Raw genomic sequence first — 20,310 nt, forward strand, 5'->3', positions numbered from 1 at the left:
AATCAGTTTTTTATTTTTCATATCTGTCTGTTTGTTTTCTATATTTTTTGTCTTTCTTTTGAAGCCTTATCATGAGGAAGTGGATATCGGTTTATCAATACTGATAGAGAACCGTTTCCGAACGTTTCTTACATAGCTTTTCTCGTTGTTTCCCTGTCTGTTTTCTCAATAGTTCAAAGGTTCGATGGAGAAAAAGGATTTCCATTTTTTTTAGTTTCTTGAACTACAGTATGTCGAAGGCTCACCCGAAAAAATCTCTCGCGGGTCTCGAACGGAATTTTTTCAGAATTGTTTTTTCGCGTTTTTGTGAAATCTGTTCGTCAATTTTTCACCAATTTTTTGCGAATTTGTGTTGGGAAAGTGGAATTTCTACTTTAAAATATTTTTCCGAAATTTTAAAACTCGGAATTTTCAACGTTCTGAACATCACTGACTCAATGCCGTGATCACTAATTTGTGATGCAAACGTTTCGTCAGTTTTGTAACGACTTCCAAAATCCTTACAACAGTTCAGACTGACATTAGTGACGCCAGTAATTTCAAAATCATGCTTATTCACGAAGCTCATCCGTTCACTCTTCTTTTCCTCTGACGAATTCTCTTTTCCGGAAAACAATCAAATAATATATTCTTCACTATCCTAAAACCTTCCTAATCCTTCTATCTCCATGACTTTCCCTATGAGCTGCATTCTCTCTGTCTGTTTGACGAAAGAAATGTTCTAGATGCTTTTTCTAAAAACAGACACACCTCGTGAGCGTGTCGGTGAGCACGAGTCGGCGTATCCATGGAAACTAAACGCATGTGATAAACAAAAGTTCAGCAGTTTTAATTGGATTTTACTCGAGAAATATGCCTTGTTGACTACATTTTCTGTTTCTCAATATTATTGTTTTCCAGGTATGTCGTACAATCAACAGCCGTACAATCCGGCTTACCAGAATCCGTATCCCCAGCAGCAATATCAGGGACAAGGACCACCGCCGCCAGGCTTCAATGTTGGTGGAGGACAGAATCAAGGTATTCTTTTCTAGAAAGTTGTAGAACCGTTTGTTATCATTAAAACGAGCGCTGAAAATCGATTCTTCGAATTTAATTTCAGGTTATTCAGACGGGCTTCCGTTCTAGAATAACCGTAACAGTTAAACCGTTCGTAATCAACAATGCGAGCGCTGAAAATCAATTTGCAGTTTCTTTAAAAAATTAATAAATTCAATTTTTAGGTGGAGCCTACTTCCCACCACCACCACCAATGCATCACGGGAACTTCAATCAGATGGAAAACGGACATAACGGAGGTGGAGACAACGACGGAAAGTATTCGTTCCAATTCTCCGATAAGACCATCCGTGCCGCGTTCGTTCGTAAAGTCTTCAGTTTGGTGTTCATTATGGTAAGAAAATTTGAATTCAGACGATTTTAACCAACAATACGATTTCTGTTTTCAGTTATGTATCGTTGCCGCAGTCACAGTTGTCCCATGGGTCCACGATCCGACGATGAAGATGGTCCGCAGAAACACAGGACTTTACCTGGGATCCTAGTAAGTCACAGAGTTTAATTTACTGTATTTAAATCTCCTATTTTCCAGTGTCATCTTTTTCATCACCTACTTGTCGTTGGTTTGCTGTGAAGGAGTTCGCCGGAAGTTCCCAGCTAATCTCATTGTGACTGGAATCTTTGTAAGAAGTTTTTGGTAGTAGCTGTAAGTACAGTTTTTGTTTTCAGACACTCGCCACCTCCGTCATGACAATGGTCATCTCAGCGCATCACGATGCGAACGTCGTTTTGCTAGCGCTGGCCATTTGCATCGGATGCACTCTGTCGATTATTGCTTTCGCTTCACAGACCAAATTCGACTTGACTGCGTAAGTGTACCAAAGAAGTTTTCCATTTTTTTTTGTCATTTCCAGACACATGGGATACATCTTCATCATCTCCATGTGCTTCATGATGTTCGGATTGGTTGTTATCGTCTGCTCGATGTTTTTCAGAATCAAGTTCCTCATCATGGTCTACGCTCTCGGAGGAGCTCTCATTATGATGCTCTACCTCTTCCTCGATATTCAGATGATGATGGGAGGAAAGAAATACGAAATTTCACCGGAAGACTATATCTTCGCCGCCGTCCAAATCTTCATAGACATCGTTCAGATGTTCTGGTACCTTCTCACTCTCTTCGGATCCAGGTAGGTATTAAAATAAGGGGAACTACACTAGTAGTTATTTCCAGAGACTGAATCGTCTTTCTCTATCACGATCTGTGTGGTAAGGCGGTTGATTTTGTGTGTCATATCAGTTTTAATTTTCAAAATAGTAGCTGTAGATCAAGGCTTCCATTGTGGTCGGTAAGAAATCGACGACAGCCGAGTGACCGGTCAGCTCGGTTGGCTGTCGATCGACTGAGTCGGCGGTCGGTCTTTCGGCTGAAATTCCCGACCAAATGGAAACCTTACTGTAGATCGTATACTAACAAAGACTATAGTTCAGTTTCGATGTTGTGCCCGTTCAAATGGTTCTGATGATAAAAATCCGTTTTTTTTCAGTGATTAGACAACGACCTTTCCTACCATCGATCTACAACGTCCAACTCCTTTCCTTTCTTCTTTTTTTAGTACGATGCCGCGTTTTTACTTTTTTACACACTGGTAGTTCGATTTCGTCTTCTTCTCTCTCTCTTCCTCTGTCCCTTGAATGCCTAATTGCTTCATTTTCACCCTCTGTCTCAAGAAAAAATTGAAAAAAAATCTTAACCGTTCTTGGATTGTCTCTGTCTCTTCTCACACACCACTAATGTTCATATTTATAAGCAAGAAACGCATTTTTTGTGACATGAAAAATATTATTTTTGAAAAAATAAAGCCAATGACAGTATTTACAACAATAAGAAGTTAATGATAATTGATCTAACGACCTCTTCCGAAGATGTTAAGAAGCATCAGGAAGATATTCAGAATGTCCAAGAAGATTTCCATCGCGGCGAAAATGTAGTCTTCTGGAGAGAGCTCATATTTGCGACCGCCCATGAGAAGCTGAAAAACTAGTTTTTAAAAAAATTTAGCATAAATTTGACATACCTGCACGTCAATTGCCAAATAGAACATCATCAGAAGAGCGGCAAGACCAGAGTAAACAGAATATAAAAAGTACCATTTGAAGGCCAAAGTGAAGATTAAAGCAAACATTCCAAAAGAGAAGAGGACCATCGAAAGCATGAACATGATTCCGATTTTACTGGTTAAGTCACTTTTCGTTTTCATTGCGAAAATGACGACGGATCCACTGCAAACCGTTGTGATGCATAGACAGATCAGAACGGAAAAAACTGTGTAGCAAGCTGTGATGAACATTGTCATAGTGGCAGCTGACAGAGTCTGAAATTCGAATATTTACTGATTAAAAGTTATATTGATCTGCTTATTCAATTTTTAGAATATACCAGCCGCGCCTCCGGCGCTTCCTACATTTGGCTGGTGCGCCTTCGGCGCGAAGTAACCTATTTCTTTTTCTGTCGCTTGGCTCCACACTTTTTTAATGTCACGTCAAATTAGATTTAATTTTTAAGCTTTTCAAAATGTACGGATAGAGTAACAGACAGAGAAACGCAACTTACAGCAAATTTTCTCCAGTTTGAAAAAGGTTATACTTTGAAAAATTGCTTAGGAAATAACTCAATCAACATATTTCAGTAACCTACAATTTATGTTATAAAGACTTCCTTGATAAAAATGCCCCTCTAAAAGAAGAGCTCGGTTGAAAATGCTGTTTGAAATTAAACCTTTCCATACGTTTTCAGTGAAAAATATAACCGAAACTCAAAAATTTACAAAAAAAACTGTTTAAAAAACTTTTTTCCTTGGATTCTCAAGAACTTTGAACGAGAATTCGTCGCATTTTTCGGTGAAAAATATTGGAAAAAATGGCTGGAAAAAGGGCCCCTCTAATAGAAGGGCCCTCCTGAGGTACCTTGGAACAATAAAGGGTCAACACCTTCTAATACAGATCTTACGGTATTTTACTTTTTTAAACTTACAAAAATAGTGAGTAGAATAATATTAGTTGGAAATGTCCTTCTCAGATTACCACAACACGACAAAGCGATGGAGACTACCAGGAAGACAATGCTGAAAATGTCATGTTTCCAATGAATTCTACAATTTCCACAACTCACATTGCAATTAAATAAACCCAGAAATTATTGTTTACCCATTCCCGAAACGGTTTTGATGCCATAGGGATTACGCAGAAGGCTGCTGTGATTCCAAACTTAAATTTGAATTGTTTTTGTTCAGAATACTTTGATTCTATTGATTACCATGATTGTTACAAGCATGAAGACTTTTCGGACAAACGCCGCTCGGACGGATTGGTTTCTGAAAAAATTAAGATTAGTTAGGTGCTCAAAATAAATAGAAAACTTACGAGAAATGAATACTGTACTTTCCATCCGGGTTGTCATTTGTGGTTGTTCCATAGCCTTGCTCCATTTTTAATCTGTAAAATATTAAGATTACTGAAGATACTGTAGACGTTCCCTTTGAGCTCAATTTTCTCAATTTCTGTAAGAGATATCAAAAGTGGTTAACTAACAAAATGTTCATCATAATATCACAAGAATTTTATTAGTTGATCCTTTTTTGATATCTCTTACAAGAACCGTGTTATATGAGTTCAAAGTGCAAGTACAGGGAGAGAGAGAGAGAGAGAGAGAGAGAGAGAGAGAGGGAGAGAGAGAGAAAAGTAATGCTCTACCACATTTTTTATAGTAATAAATTGGTATTATAAGGAAAACTAGTGCTTCAGATAACAATCAAAAATTTTTGTTGAAAAATGTGGTGAGAGCAAAAAGTATTCTCGGTGACGATTAGTTAGAAAGAGATAGAGAAAGAGAATGGTTTGTTTGCTCACTGGGAAACACGCGGATGGAGAATGAGAGACAACGAGGAGCAATGGAAATTCGAGAAGATTCTGAAAAAAAGCTGTAAATGGAAAACAAAAACCTGGAAAAGGTGGTAATCGAAATGGTACTTATGAATCATTCTCTTTTAAATTTTGGAAAAAGAGCAAAAGTAAACAAAATTGATCCTGGGAAAAAAATTGCGAAAACTGTGGGCTCATTGCTCTCAAAATAGTCCAATACCGATAAATAGGCGTCCAAATATTTGTTTGATGATAGAGAATTTTTTCGATGATTTCATAGAAAAAAGTATGCGAGTACCTATAAATCAAAATACGATTTTTTCGAGAATACATTAAAACCTGTAATAGAAGGGCCTAACGTTTGAGCTCAATTATCTCAATTCCCATTCAAGATATCAAAAATGTTATACCGACAAAACACTTCTGATATTATGATAAACATTTTATCAGTTAACAACTTTTTTGCATCTTTGACAGGAACTGAGAAAAATTGGATCAAAGGTAAAAGTTAAGGGGCCCTTCTACTACAGGTTCTACGTTAATTAACAAACCTCCTAAGTATTTTCGTTTTCAGATTTTTGCAAACAAAATTTTACAAGAGTATGGAAGTTATGGTTGCGAATCGAATTTCGTCTGAATTTGATAACACAGAAGGTGTTTACCACAGTCAGCAAGTTAAGTAACTTTTGGTACCCAGTTGCAGAAAAATTACAAAAAAACAAGAAAAAGCTATCATCAGCAAAATGAGATTTTGAATTTAATAATTTCGAAAATAAACGAATTTCTGGTAGCAACAATGAGCAATACATATTTCGTAATCTCTCTAAAGCATATATTTGAATGAAAAAGGCGGAATATCAGGAAAAAAACAACAAAAAAAAAAGAGAAATATGTAAAAACGGCTATTGACAAAAGACTCAACGCTTCCGAATAACTATTCGAATCACATGACACAACGAATGAAAAACTAGAAAAAGAGGAGCGCTGAATCCTCTGTCCCTCTTTTTAATATTCAGTGATGATTCAGTTTTGTTTCGAAAAAAGAAGTGCGTCACAGTCTCCGTTCTCACGTCTAGTCAGTAATACAGTAAAGATAAAATTTAGGTAAAAATCAAAATCAATTCTGCTTTAATGATGTAGAAGGGAGTAGAAGAAGGCTCCAGTACAAGTGTCTTATCAGTCGGATGATAACGCGAATATTGTCAACTGACTCATTCCCGATGACAATGCAGTTCTATATTTGCATGTGATTTGTGATGACGAAATCAGATTATTTATATGTTATGCTGTTGCGAAATTTTCAGAAGGACCTTTTATTCTGAATATATACAAGTCAATGTTTGTTTACGAAACGAATTTGACGCTGTTGCTTCAGGTAGAAGATGACACTTTTCGTCAGAGTGTACACGTTGTTGAGGACTGCAATACCGAGGATCACTAGGAGAACTGAAAATGGAAGAAAATGAATGAGAGCCTCGAAAAAACAATTTTTTAACTTACAAATTCTTCCAGAATCATCTGGACGAGAGAACATGTTTCTTTCGATGACTCTTTTGTAGAAGTATCTTTCCTTCATGATACACATGACGTAAGCGATTAGAAGACTGAGAATGACAATCAGCAACAAATGGAAAACGTTCTGAAAATTATAATATACAGTAATGTACTGGTCGGCTGATTTTCAGTCATTTTGATCACTTCCAAGAGAGTGGATCTCTACTGTCAAGTTTTCTATCACTTTGAAAGTTTTGGAGGGTGTAAAATGGACCTAGATTGAAAACTTTTCATTCACAGAATTTTTCGAAAAATCCTATTTTTCAGCTATTTTACGATTTCTAAAAGACACCCCTTCTTTGTCCAGTTTTTTCTGAAAACCCGAAAAAACAGATTTTTTTCAGAAATCGGTGAGTAGCTGAAAAATAGGAATTTTCGAAAATTTCTTTGAATGCGAAGCTTTCAATCTAGGTCTGTTCAAAACCCTCCGAAATTTTCAAAGTGATCTGAAACTTGATAGCCGAGCTCCAGACTCCTAAGAATGGTCGAAATGGCCGAAAATCAACCGAAAATATCTTAGTGACCGGTACTGTAGACTCAGAAAAACGTAAAACACTCACTTTAAAGTTGAACTTGGGTCTAGTCCATCCTTTGAAAGGTTTGAACTGTGCTCCACTTTGCGAATATTCCGATTTACAAATTTCACAACTCTTCTTATGCGACATATTCACCCATTTTGTGAGACACTCTTCGTGAACATCTCCCATCTGAATAATCAATTTCGATTCTATTTTTTTTTCTTCCAAAACAAACCGTTCCAGCACAATCGCAGGGTCTGACCATTTCGCCTTCATGCATCTGACAGATTCTACAAATTCTTCTCGGTGATCCAGAATTCGTTTCGGAAGACGATTCGAACAACCATGCTGGACGGAATCCTTGGGGTTGGGGTTGTGGTGACGCTGCCTGTGTGCTTTTCAGAGACAAATAACTGGAACTAGAAATTGCAGCTGAAAAAAAGTTTTCTGAAATGGGTATTCTGAATCTCCTCACTGTTATTAGTAGAATTCGTTTCACTCATATTTATGAAGGAACTGAAATGAAAAGGTTCGATTTTTTAACTTTCTTTGTGGAAAATGAAATGTTAGAAAAATTTAGTTAATGAAAACGCGTTTTTTCGATTGTTGCAAATTTGAGTCCCACGTTTTCCGAATACATGCAAAGGGAGATTGCAGAAAAATGGGGCCGGCCGCCGGGCCGCGGCCGACGGTCCGTCTGCAATGATTTGCGCCTCGAAGACTGATTTCTTCATTAAAGAGCTATTGTACCAGATATTGCTTATGCAACTGATAGTATCTGTAGATAGTGTATTGCCTTTGAAAAAAAATCAATCAAAAATTACAAGTCGGTTTTCCAGGGGGTTCCAATTGTCCATGAACGGTCGGTCGACGGGCCGTCGGAGCTCCTTCGGCTGCAAACTAGCAGTCATCCGTCGCATCTTCGACTATCATTTAGTAGTTTTTTTGCAGTTTTTTTTCACCTGAACATAGTTCCCAAGAGATAACAAAGTTTTTATTAGCAATATTGGTCCGATAATTAGATCACAACTTTAAGCAAATTGTTTAAATAAGCCAAGAGGAAACAATTATTTGGATTTTCAAGATTTCAAATTTTCAGAATTGAACTTTGAGATGAGATGCTCTGCTGAAGCATCTTGTTGGCAACACAGCAGCTCCAGAACCACATGTTCCTTTCCTTTGGACACCTCTCCGTATCTGAAATATCGAACATTTTTCGGAATGTTCCCATTTCACTTGTATACCTAATCATGTTGACAACAGTCACTGAGTACATAACATCAGACAAATGAATGTTGTTCAGAAAGCGAGTACAACTGCAAAAAAAAACATGTTTGTTCAGTCAATGTTTTTTACAGAAAAATACCTTTGTGCACAATCCATTGCAAACTCTTGATGTCTGTTTGTCAGCCTACTCCATCCTTCATTTTCATACTCTTTCCAAACTTTGATTTCTGGTAGAACACGATTTTCCATTTCTTCGACAATTGAGGCAGAACGGGTGAATTTCTTCTTCTTCTCAACGCCTTCTTCACTGGTTCCATTGGCTTCTGGAGCTGCTGGATTCTGATCTGCAGATGGTTCAGCTGGAGGAGCTGATGTGGATTCTGTTTCAGGTTTCGAATCTTCTTGAACAGCTGATAGAACTGGAAGTGTTCTGAAAAAAAAGTTTTAGCTTACGATTTTCGAAGAGAAAAAAACGTACTTCTGTCTTAACACTTTTTTCTTCTTTGGTAGATTCTCCTTATCCGACGATGTCTTTTCTTTTCCTTCCGTTACTGCCTTTTTCTTCTTTTCAACAGAGGACGCCTTCTCCGGTTCTACTTTCTTTACCGGCTCCTTTTTCTTCTCATTCATATCCAAAATCTCATTGATGTGAATAATACCTCCATCCGGTTTCAAAGCTTTACAAGCAGCCAACCAATGAGCACGACACGATGGAAGAAGACCCAAATAAACACGATCTGCAGTTTGATGTGGACAAACACGGCGACAGTCTCCATGAATCACCAAAAGACGATCATCTACTTGATTCACCTGGGCACTTCGAATCAAACTTTCCAGAATCTCATCATTCCAATCAATTGCTACAACTTGTTTCGCTTCACATGACACCAGGAAAGTAAGCGAATAATATCCCAAACTGGCATACATATCGACGATGGTCTGTCCCTGACATGCCCATTTTGAGATTCTCTTCATTTCGGCCTTTTTCGAATTATCGAAGACTCGAACCGTTGCGTTGTAGCAGAACTTGATTCCACGCTCATCGACATAGTCAACCCACGCGTCTGCACCGTGAAGTAGGTCAACATGAGATGTTCTCTCCTCATCAATCTGCCGTTTTCGACCAACTCGAGCCACGTTCAATGACTGAGCAACAACTGCCCATAGCTCTCGGCCTGTAAATTAATCATGGTTATGACGCTTATTGGGGAAGTAGGTAGAACAGGAAGTTTAGAGTAATGAAATCATAACGGAACTGATAAGTTGTGTTTATGATATAAAGAAAATTGTTTGCTAAAAATTCGAAAGCTCAAAACTACTGAAAATCAAGGTTAGGGACTAATTAATTGTGGCTACTCCCAATGAAAGTGACCCGAATCGGAATTATTTTAGAATTTGATCTGCTTGTAAAGGCTTCAGCATAATATCAAGATGATAACTTTTGAACTCAATTCTTTTTAATAATTTTAGTGCATCATTTCAACATTTTACGTTTTAGGAAATACATTGTTTAGCTTCGAGGTATCCAGTTCTTATTCTAATAGATTTTACCAGTAGTTTTACTCCCCTTGCCCGGACTCAACCTACTGGCTTCCGCTTACTGTATCTTATCAATTATTAAGTGATTCTCGAAAAAAAAAAACAATATTTCCTTTTTTCTTTTATTACTTTGGTTTTCACAATCACACAAAGTCGAGAAGTGAAATAAGACTCATCACACGGGTTTTGAACTACTTTTAGTCTTCGAAATGACCAAAAGATATTTCTTCAAAAGATGAGGAAATCTAAATATCCTAGAGATTGTAAAAGTGATTCAAAAAGAAGTAGAACATGAATAGCACCGAACCATGTATACAGGAAGTGGGGGACCACGGGGTTCCAGTTATCCGTCAACAGTCCGTTGACGGCCCGTCGTTCCTCCTTCGACTGCCAACTATCAGTCAATCGTTAGTTTGCCTCTCTTCTGTCATTTAGCAGCTTTTCGGGAGTTCCCTTTTACTTGATTAGTCAGGCTAGCTACATTTTTTTTTCAAATGCTCAAAGATTTTTTCAAAATTCCAATCGCATTCTCACCAATGTATCTCCAATTGATATGAGTGAAGGTATTCTGGGGAAAAACAATCATATCCCCGTGCTTTTCCCATTTCTTTGGCAAATCTCTCTGCATCTCGTCGTCCCATAACGACTTGCTCAGTGCCAACTTTCTGACCTACAAAACACAAACTTTAATTGTTTCTCGTTTCTTTGATTCTCATTACATCTTCGAGCATCTGGCCAAAGTTCGATGCTTTTGCGAGGACACCATCGCTCGTCTTCGTCGTAAACTCGACGTTCTTTCCATGAGTTGGTCACGAGAAGGTCCGGAAGAGAAGTGGAATCCGGAGGGGAGAGCTGAAAAAATGAAAATGACGGATTGTGGTGGACGGGCGAAAAGAAAGGTTGTGATAATTGAATAACATATGAACGCCTATTAATTTTCAGCTAGCTTCCCGTAAACACTCAAATAGAATGGCACCCAAACTGTCAAATTTGAACCCATTTATATCATTTCCTGTGGAAGATATCAAAAAGTGGTTAACTGACGAATTGTTTATCATAATATCAGCAAAATTATATTAGTTCACCACTTTTCAATAGCTTCTACAGGAAATGAGATATATGGGATCAAAGTTGACGGTTCGGGTAGAGTTCTATTAGTCTGTTTAGGGTAACTGATTTCAGTTATTCTTATGGTATCGGAACTGCATAATTTGACTTCAAGGGAATAAAATAATAGAAATCCTCAAACTCAAAACCTAAAAATCTGAAGAAAAGAAATCCTTAAGGAATTCGAAGAAAACAAAAAGTGAATGGATCACGACAATGTAACTGAATCCTTCATTGTGTTCTCTTTTTTTTCCTATGCGCTAAAAACTGAAGTCGAAAAAAAACATGGTATCCTGGCCGGTGGGTGAGACATATTTTCGTCAACTCATCTTACCCGGGAGCCCCTCTTTATTCTCTCCCATCGGGATGTGTGTGGCAAACAATAGAAAGTGTTGGTGGATAAAGAAGAGAATCCAGAGTCATCTCTCGTTTTCCAAGAGTCTCATTTTGTTGCCGATCGGGAAGGATGAGCACCTGCGTCTCTTCGACTGACCACGTTCTGGAGAAGCACACTCGTTATCATTCGAGTAAAAACACTTGAGAGATCCTCTGGGTGGGTTGGGGGAAGATTAGTGAAATTTGCATAAGAACGAAAATGAAGTTTTGAAAAAAAAAGAAAATGTATATAAATAATAGAGGAAAAAATAATCTGGGAAGAATTTTAAATCAGGTAAAATATGTCTTCAAGATCAATAAATATAAACTTCGTTTTTCATGATTGGGATGGGATAATGTGTTTTACATTTACCGAAAAATCTGTAATAGAAGGGCTCCTAACTTTTAACTTTGGTCCAATTTATCTCGGTTTCTGTAAAAGATATAAGAAAGTTGACAACTAGTAAATTGTTTATCATAATGTCGCAAACATTTCATCAGTTGACACATTTTTGATATCCTGCATATGTTGCAAGAAAAAACAAGCTAAAACTTTCCAATGTAGGGATCCTTCTATTACAGGCTTACGGTAACTTATATTTATCGTGAACTCACAATCAACTAGATCGCATAGAGAATCTATTGTAAATTTAATGTGACCTTCGTGAAAGCTTAACGAAATATGGGGCGCTGTCCAGTATTCAGAAAAATGAGGAAAACAATCAGTACTCGGTTTGAAACGTTCAAGTTTCAGGAGCTTCTTGATCCCCTCTTTTCCCTGCAGGTGTCCCAATTTCAAAGACGTCAAGGACAGCTTCAGGATTCAATTTCAGATACACAGGATTAGCAAAGTCGAATGAAAGGTAAGGAAATGGGAATTGGTAGTTAGTTTCCAATTTTTCAATTCTAGGACCTTATTGGTATTCGGGGTGCAGCAACTTCGAAGACGTCGTGGACAGCTACGAAGGCAGTTTCAAGGATCGGAAAGTTTCGAATTCAGATGACAGAATTGGCGAGGTACAATGAAAGGTGAGGAAATGGGAATTGGTAATTAGTTTCCAATTTTCAAATTCAAGGAACTGCTTCGTTCCAGAGGCACACCAACTTCCGGGACGTCAAGGGCAGGTGCCAGGACAATTTGCAGAATCGACAGGATTCGACTTCAGATGACAGGATTAGCAGAATCGAATGAAAGGTAAGGAAATGGGAATTGGTAGTTAGTTTCCAAATTTTCAATTCTAGGACCTTCTTGGTATTCGGGGTGCAGCAACTTAGAAGACTTCGTGGACAGCTACGAAGGCAGTTTCAAGGATCGGAAAGTTTCGAATTCAGATGACAGAAGTGGCGAGGTACAATGAAAGGTGAGGAAATGGGAATTGGTAATTAGTTTCCAATTTTCAAATTCAAGGAACTGCTTGGTTCCAGGGGCACACCAACTTCCGGGATTCCGAGGGCGAAGCCAGACCAGTTCCCAGGATCTGCAGGATGCGAATTCAGGTGGCAGGAATAGCGAAGTCGAATGAAAGGTGAGGAAGTGGGAAGGGTAATTTTCGAAACTTTCTCTGGTGGGAAATCTCGTTATCCCGCTTATTTTTTTAATTTGTGAGAGTCCTTCTGTAAACTTTTGGTAGACAAATCCGCTGCAACTTTTCGCGGGTTATTAGAGCACTAAAACACCTAATTTTAAAAAAGTGACAAAAAATATGAGAAAATCAGTATTAGTTTGCAATATATAAATTCCAGGAGCTGCTTGGTTCCCGGGACAACAATTTCCAGGACTTCAAGAACGGGTGGCAGGATCGGTAGGACCCAAATCCAGATGACAGGGTTGCAGAGTATGATGAGAGGTGAGGAAAGGGGAATTCATAACGTTTCGGAATTTTCTCGTGTCATTATGTCCCGTTAGAAAAAACAGAGTCAAGTTGTAAATTTTCGAAAAATTATCCAAATTTAAAACTTATCCGAAAGTCAATTTTTCGACATTTTCGAAAAAAAAAATCAACATTTTACGGGTTTTTTAACGGTAAAATATAAAATTTTCACGAAAATATATTTTTTTCATTCCGAAAAAAAGTAAATCGATCACTCAAAACTTTTAAAAGACATAATACTGTCACGCAAAAACTAAAAAATCTCGTAAAAACCGAAATTTTCATTGGCCCCTATCTACTCCTATATACTTTTTGCAAAAAATATATTTTTGAAAAAATTTAAAAATTTATTTTTCAGAGGCAAGAAAAATGAGAAGTTTCTATGAATAAGTTTGATTTCAGATTTCGAATGACACAGGACCGGAGAAGTCGCCATCGGGATGTCAAAACGTTTTGAACTATTTTTTTTTGTGATTTTTTTTCTTTGCGTTTCTTGCCCGCTCCCTCAGCGATGGTTTTTCGTGGTGTCGTCAGGGTCATGTGTTTTTGGTGTTCTAGTTTTCCGGTGTCTTCGGTGTTTTGTGGTGTCTTCTGTGTACTAGGTTTCGGTTCGGTGTCTTTGGTGCCTTCAGTGTTCTAGTTTTTGTATTGGTCCTTCCGGTTGTATCTCAATATTCGTTCTTTGGCGTTAGAAGTTGTTTCTGGGTAACGTATTTTGCGCGTGGCTGGTATACTGAACAAAAATTTAACAGAAGGCGTGAAAACAAATAAAAATGTTAATTGTATCTCTTAATAAAGTTATTTAAAAAATGTAATGAAAACTTCAAAACTTCAAAGTTGAATACGGTGTAAATAACATACTTGTGGAAAAGATGGCCGGCCCGCGGGCCGGGCCGGGCCATGGCTGGGCTGAGATTTTTCTGAAAGCGGGCCGGGCCGGGCAGGAAAAAATTACACATGGCCGGTCCGCGGGCCGGCCCGCTTTTTGAAAATTTGAAATTTTAGAGCGAATCATCATTGAATGAAAATCCGATTTATTCTGTACAAAACTACAGTACATCTAGTAGAAGCAGGCGATCGGAGTACGATATCTAAACCCTTTTTCGTCTTCTTATCTTGTAAATGTGTAGGAAAAGTTTGCCTCTCTGTTATAAGCTTCACAAAGCAAACATAATTTATTGAAGAATTCCTGAGTTCAAATCTGCATTTCAAATCCTGTTAATTAAAATCTAGAACATCGGATTTTCATATCCAGTTCCAGCCGCCGCCTTCGCATCTTCTTCTTGCATTTTCTTCAACTCTGCAATCATCTGCTGCTCCAAATCCTCCTTGTACATTCTCTCTCGATACTCCACGATGGCGTTCAACTGATGCCACTCTTTAACATCCCAGTATTTCTCCCAACGAGCTGTCATGTGTTTTCGGAGCGGAACACGGTGACAGTAGACACATGAGACACTGAAAAAGATGTTACTTTGATAGTTCAGTGATTTGGGATACTTACACAAGAGCAACGGAAGCCATGAGCATTGCGAATGCCAAAAAGAGTTTAATTTGTTCTTCTTTGTAGTCGTACGGCTGATAAAATCGAGGACGAGGGAAATCATCTAAAAATGAAAAAAAATAGTATAAGGATTCAGAATAGGATTCAGCTTACCTCCACTTGTGAAACGATGACACGATGTTTGAACAACAGTCAAGAAGTTAGGATCATGATTCCAGAGCGCTTTTCCTGTGTGGTTATAGAGGAAGTTAACGAACGCTTGTGGCTGTTTCGCACACCATTTGCTGAGAACCTCATCCGACGTAGAGAACAATTTCAGAGAACACTGAAACTTTTTCCGTTTTTTATCAGCGTTCTGAATCTGTATCCTACCGGAGCTGCCTTGGCTTCCCAAATCACCATATCGTTTTGGGTTGAATTCTTGCGGCCTTCTATGATTTGCAAATGGATTATCGCCTGAGGCTGATACTCGCTCTTGCAGTTCTGACGCATATCTCTGTACAACATGGAGTATCTGAAACACAGATTTACGTGGGCTTTACTGAATTCCGACCTACTTTTCAGATAGAACAAGGTTCAAGTGGGTCTTAACTTCATTGCTTAGGCTGTCGTAGGTTGGAATCTGCTCGGGAAACGCGGTTGTAAACGATAAACTCGTCAGAATGACGAGAAGGAAGATCATGGTCACTGAAAATTTTGATTGATAACGTTATTAGTTTCAGTATGCGACTTTTTGTTTGATGAGCGTTGAAAGAAAATATAGCAAGATATGAGGACGATTTCGGGAAGGGAAACTACGATACTCGAAATTATGGTGTACAGGGCCGCGAATAATTCCTCGAACTCAAGTTTGTATTAGCAAAAAATTGGAGTAAATCGATGTACAGGGCTCAAATTTGGACAATGAAAAAATTAATTCATCAGTAAACTGGCCAAGTTTCAAATTGGACAATCATAAAAATACCTAGGCTTGCGGAATCGCTTTGAAAATTTCAGTAGCTTGGAATCAGACGTAAAATTATAGTTATACCGATTTTCGTGCTTCCAAGATACCTATTTCTAATGATATACCCGTTTTTATCAGTCCGGGTAATTGTGCGCCACCCTGTAAGAGGAGTTCTCAACGAAAGGACAATACTCGGAATCGATGTAAGCCTTTTGAGCCCAATGGGAAACTACCAAATTTTCAATTATCTAAAGATTGTCTAAAGAATGAGTGCACTATACTTAAAACAAGAAACTTTATTTGAGAGCTCTATTTGGTACATTACTCTAGAACTACAGCCAGATTTCTCTATGGATTCCATGGTTCTCAAAAACAAGTACTAAAACAAGCTAGACAAACTTCGGTGATGGTTATTACAAAATTTACATCTGTTATTATTGCAGTTCATAAACTTCTATTTAAGTTATGGATTTCAGAAATACTATCTTTGTTATTGAACTACTCAAGAACTATTCAAGAACTTTCATAGTATGCCATTCGACAAGTTATCAATTCTTTTCTGTCTACAGTCTACAGAAAAGAAAGATCACCGAGAAGTGAAACTGAATGAAGAAGAGCATCCGGTCTCCCAGAACGTGATGATGGCATGGCATACACACATATGTTTCAAATACAATACCAAATAGCACAGAATGATAAGATTCTTCCGCCTTATCGAACCTTATCTTGTGAGTGGTCCACACCAAGTCGTAAATGGCAAGAAGGCACTTATAGAATACGAAGACAAACATAAACGGGTTAAACAAGGATAATAGAGAAGACGGAACTGTTGCTCTAGACGCCTATCATGTTCCTTGTATGACTGGTACTAAGAAAGGGTTCTATAGCTTTCTCTTCTAGCGAAAAACCTACATTGTTATTTTGTTATCATGAAGGAACGTCTCCAGGGATGTGAGAGATTGCCATTATAAAAATAAATACACGTTTGCTCTTAAACACTTTGTCAAACGATTTCTGAAATGAGCTACTATCAACTGATTTGTACCGTATAATCTTGCCTCTTGAACATGATCTTGATTTGGCTGATTTGGAAAAAGTCGCCAGCTCAAACTGGAAAATATCGATGGCTGATGATGTACACCGCTTGTTTTGAGATTTTCTGGGGAACTTTTGATCTACCGGCTGAAATTGTAAGTTGGAGAATGATCTAAAAAGAATTTTTACGCAGAACAGTGCCGTCACATACAACACTAAGCTGGGTGTGAAAATCATTTGATACACCATGTCTAATTTTGAAAATGAACTGAATGGACTCTAAACCCTCAAAGCTACTGTGAAAGCACCAAAAGCAGTGAAAGCACCAAAAAACACGTAACTCAATGGTCACACGAAACGAAAAATGTTCTGGAAGTCATAAGGAACCGTATTCCTATACCGAGAATCTGTCTGTCTAGAAGGAGTATCCCCTGGGATGATTGTATACGCAAAATACCTGATGTCAAGTCGAATAAAAATAAAAACTCCTCTTCACTATTTCCCACTACCTACACCACACTCTTTCCCGTTCCAATGGTTTACCAATTAACTTGCACCTCAATTTCCATCTTCTTGAATCTTGTCTTATTGATGTTGATCTGGAGAAAATCACCACCACAGACAGGGAGATATCGGTGGCTGATGACTTTCACAGCTTGCTTTGAGATTTTCTGGGGGACTTTTTGACCTACCTGCCGAGATTGTGAGTTTCAACTTTTTGTTGGGTGCTGTTGAATATGATGTGAATCCAGATTGCTCATTCTGTCGGCTGCGCATTTGTCGTTTTCCGTATAAACCGGCCTGATTCTTTTCTCAACAATGAATATTCATCATGGGTGGTTCTGATCTACACTGCTATCTTTGGTGCTTCAATGGCTTTGTTCGCTTCTCATTTCGTCTATCGATATGGATCTATTGATCCGTTAGTTGATTCCTTTCACATTCACAAATGTTTCTTCCTTCAGATCTTTCGGGAAAAAGTTTACCTCCGGTTGGAAGCTTGGAATCATTCTTATCTTCCCGGTGATCTTTAGTTTTTGGTGGGCGGGAGCTGTCAGATACTGTTTTTGGCCGAATGAGGATACAAAAGAATACATACGGTACTTGTTAGATTGATGGAGCTCGAAGAATCTCAAATATTTATTTCAGAGAATTAATACATCGGACAGTTGGAGAAGATGTGAAGAACATCAGTTATATTGGTACCATGTTTTATCTGAATTCCGCAACGAACGAGTTGGATTTTAACAACGTTGCCTGGATTGGAGTTTGCCAAATGTTCCTAATGGTGGTATGCAAAACCTAGTTTCCATTAGCATACAGTATAACTTTCAGGGATTTTCCATGGGATGCGTTTTTGGCTTTAGAACTGGCTGTTATATCCTTTTATTAGATCAACTTTCGATTCTTTCTGCAGCAGCTAACAACTTTCAAAAACAACTTTTTTATTCGTTGGTTCTCCAAACTCTTATCCCATTGGTCCTTATGCATATTCCTATTACAATATATTTCCTCTGCCCGATGCTTAACTTGGATCTAGACTTTACAAGTGTTTTCGTTGCATCTACTATCACTTTATATCCTGCTGTTGACCCACTCCCAAGCTTTTTCGTGATCAAAAGTTACAGAGAAGCTATTCTGAGTAAGCCTTAATTTTCACCAGATTTAATTTAAAAAATTGGGTTCAAGTTTCTTCCGAAAAGTGAAAGTGATCCCTCCCAGAAATACAATTATCGGAACTTTTACGCAGAACATTGCCGTCACATACAACACTAAGCTGGTTGTGAAAATCATTTGAGACACCATGTCTAATTTTGAAAATGAACTGAATGAACTCTAAACCCTCAAAGCTACTGATTGTGAAAGCACCAAAAAACACTTAACTCAATGATCACACGAAACGAAAAATGTTCTGGAAGTCATAAGGAACCGTATTCCTATACCGAGAATCTGTCTGTCTAGAAGGAGTATCCCCTGGGATGATTGTATACGCAAAATACCTGATGTCAAGTCGAATAAAAATAAAAACTCCTCTTCACTATTTCACACTACCTACACCACACTCTTTCCCGTTCCAATGGTTTACCAATTAACTTGCACCTCAATTTCCATCTTCTTGAATCTTGTCTTATTGATGTTGATCTGGAGAAAATCACCACCACAGACAGGGAGATATCGGTGGCTGATGACTTTCACAGCTTGCTTTGAGATTTTCTGGGGAACTTTTGATCTACCGGCTGAAATTGTAAGTTGGAGAATGATCTAAAAAGAATAGTTTGAGTGTAAGCAAATTTTGAATTTTGAGATTGCTCACTCTGTCGGATGTGCTTTCATAACGTTCCGAATCAACAAACCCGACTCCGTGCTTGATCCTGAACATTCATCGTGGGTGGTACTAACCTACACAGCCATCTTCGGAGCATCAATGGCAATGTTCGCATCTCATTTCGTCTATCGATATGGATCAATAGAAAAGTGATTTTTTTGACAGTATGTCTTCAATTCCCGTTATTCTAGAAGTTTCGGAAAGAAATTTACATCTGGATGGAAATTCGGTCTTCTCTTCTTCTTTCCTATTCTTTACTGCTTTTGGTGGGGCGCAGTAGTGAGAATTTGGTTTTGGAAGAATCCAGACATGGATGAGTATACTCGGTAGGGTCCAAGAAAAATTACAAATTATGTTATTTTTCTTCAGAGACGTGATCAATAGAACTACAGGACAGCCCATTGAAAACATTAGTTACATTGGTACAAAGTTCTACAATTTCGTAACAAACGGAACGATGACTTTCAATAAACCAGCGTGGATTGGGGTCACACAAATGTGGTTCATGGTGGTTGGTTTAGAAATTTTCTTGAGATTAGAAAAAATCACTTGTAAATGGGGCCCTGGTGGGCTTTCGCGGGCCCTGTCATATGTTTCTTTTAAAATCAATATCTTTGGAGCAACCAAGTTAGATACATATGATAGGACTTGACGAGTGTTTGCTGAACACGCTTTTTAAAGCCCGTTTCGTCTGTAACTTTTTTCCAAAGACAAGATACAGTTTTTCAAATAAAGTATTATTTTGTAGTAATCGCCGTGTTTGATCATGTCTAATTTAGTTGTTCCAAAAATATTGATTCTAAAAGAAACTATGGCAGAGCCGGCGAAGGCCCGCCAGGACCCCGTTTACATGTATGGAAAAAATCGCTTGATTCAGGGAACATCAGTAGGATGCGTGTTCGGTTTTGGTATCATGTGTTATCTCCGTCTATCAAATACCCTTTCAATTGTCTCCAGTTCTTTCAACAACCTCCAGAAGCAGCTATTTTATGCACTCGTCCTTCAAACAATGATCCCTCTTGTGTTAATGCATACCCCGATTACTGTATTCTTCTTGTGCCCTATGCTGAATATTGATACTGATTTTGCTACTGCACTCATTTTGATTACTATAACCTTGTATCCAGCTGTAGACCCTCTTCCAAGTTTCTTCATTATCAAAAGCTACCGTGAAGCGATGCTGGAGATTTTCAGAGCAGTTCTCTGCTTGAACAGTGGAAGCTCTCAAGTTGGGGACAGTGTGATATCTCATCACGGTGCTGTTCCTAAAAACTCGGTAGCTTTAACCAAAATGTCAACTAATCCAAAATAAATGTTTTTTTAATTTTATTCAATTAATGTAACAACTGACCCGTTTAAAAAATCACATAGAAAATTAAAGACATGGG

At 38.1% G+C, this 20,310-nt stretch overlaps 6 protein-coding genes across 6 annotated transcripts; 3 read left to right on the forward strand and 3 right to left on the reverse strand.

The window, feature by feature from the left end:
- Nucleotides 1-902: 902 nt before the first annotated feature.
- Nucleotides 903-2,193, forward strand: Cbr-xbx-6 (the record flags this gene model as incomplete). The annotated part of the gene is made up of 6 exons (XM_002637563.1): nucleotides 903-1,020; nucleotides 1,224-1,393; nucleotides 1,449-1,543; nucleotides 1,592-1,682; nucleotides 1,729-1,868; nucleotides 1,914-2,193. 6 exons carry the CDS (start codon nucleotides 903-905, stop codon nucleotides 2,191-2,193), a joined length of 894 nt encoding a protein of 297 aa, XP_002637609.1.
- Nucleotides 2,194-2,630: 437 nt separating this feature from the next.
- On the reverse strand, nucleotides 2,631-4,487 carry Cbr-tag-120 (the record flags this gene model as incomplete). The annotated part of the gene is made up of 7 exons (XM_002637564.2): nucleotides 2,631-2,724; nucleotides 3,007-3,032; nucleotides 3,078-3,374; nucleotides 4,034-4,124; nucleotides 4,172-4,266; nucleotides 4,316-4,373; nucleotides 4,423-4,487. 7 exons carry the CDS (start codon nucleotides 4,485-4,487, stop codon nucleotides 2,631-2,633), a joined length of 726 nt encoding a protein of 241 aa, XP_002637610.2.
- A 1,766-nt stretch (nucleotides 4,488-6,253) lies between these two features.
- CBG19351 lies at nucleotides 6,254-10,560 on the reverse strand (the record flags this gene model as incomplete). The annotated part of the gene is made up of 9 exons (XM_045238019.1): nucleotides 6,254-6,366; nucleotides 6,421-6,559; nucleotides 7,035-7,376; nucleotides 7,584-7,705; nucleotides 8,100-8,308; nucleotides 8,359-8,649; nucleotides 8,698-9,394; nucleotides 10,293-10,423; nucleotides 10,478-10,560. 9 exons carry the CDS (start codon nucleotides 10,558-10,560, stop codon nucleotides 6,254-6,256), a joined length of 2,127 nt encoding a protein of 708 aa, XP_045096752.1.
- Nucleotides 10,561-14,340: 3,780 nt separating this feature from the next.
- Nucleotides 14,341-15,297, reverse strand: CBG27198 (the record flags this gene model as incomplete). The annotated part of the gene is made up of 5 exons (XM_045238020.1): nucleotides 14,341-14,569; nucleotides 14,616-14,718; nucleotides 14,769-14,940; nucleotides 14,988-15,129; nucleotides 15,173-15,297. 5 exons carry the CDS (start codon nucleotides 15,295-15,297, stop codon nucleotides 14,341-14,343), a joined length of 771 nt encoding a protein of 256 aa, XP_045100220.1.
- Nucleotides 15,298-17,468: 2,171 nt separating this feature from the next.
- On the forward strand, nucleotides 17,469-18,249 carry CBG19355 (the record flags this gene model as incomplete). The annotated part of the gene is made up of 4 exons (XM_045238021.1): nucleotides 17,469-17,518; nucleotides 17,562-17,696; nucleotides 17,746-17,887; nucleotides 17,932-18,249. The coding sequence occupies 4 exons, from the start codon at nucleotides 17,469-17,471 to the stop codon at nucleotides 18,247-18,249; spliced, it is 645 nt and encodes a 214-aa protein (XP_045096753.1).
- A 424-nt stretch (nucleotides 18,250-18,673) lies between these two features.
- Cbr-str-188 lies at nucleotides 18,674-20,234 on the forward strand (the record flags this gene model as incomplete). The annotated part of the gene is made up of 5 exons (XM_002637568.1): nucleotides 18,674-18,841; nucleotides 18,902-19,071; nucleotides 19,114-19,248; nucleotides 19,292-19,433; nucleotides 19,800-20,234. 5 exons carry the CDS (start codon nucleotides 18,674-18,676, stop codon nucleotides 20,232-20,234), a joined length of 1,050 nt encoding a protein of 349 aa, XP_002637614.1.
- Nucleotides 20,235-20,310: the final 76 nt, after the last annotated feature.

The sequence above is a fragment of the Caenorhabditis briggsae genome (assembly GCF_000004555.2).
Source record: "Caenorhabditis briggsae complete genome, chrV, whole genome shotgun sequence".
NCBI lineage: Eukaryota > Metazoa > Nematoda > Chromadorea > Rhabditida > Rhabditidae > Caenorhabditis > Caenorhabditis briggsae.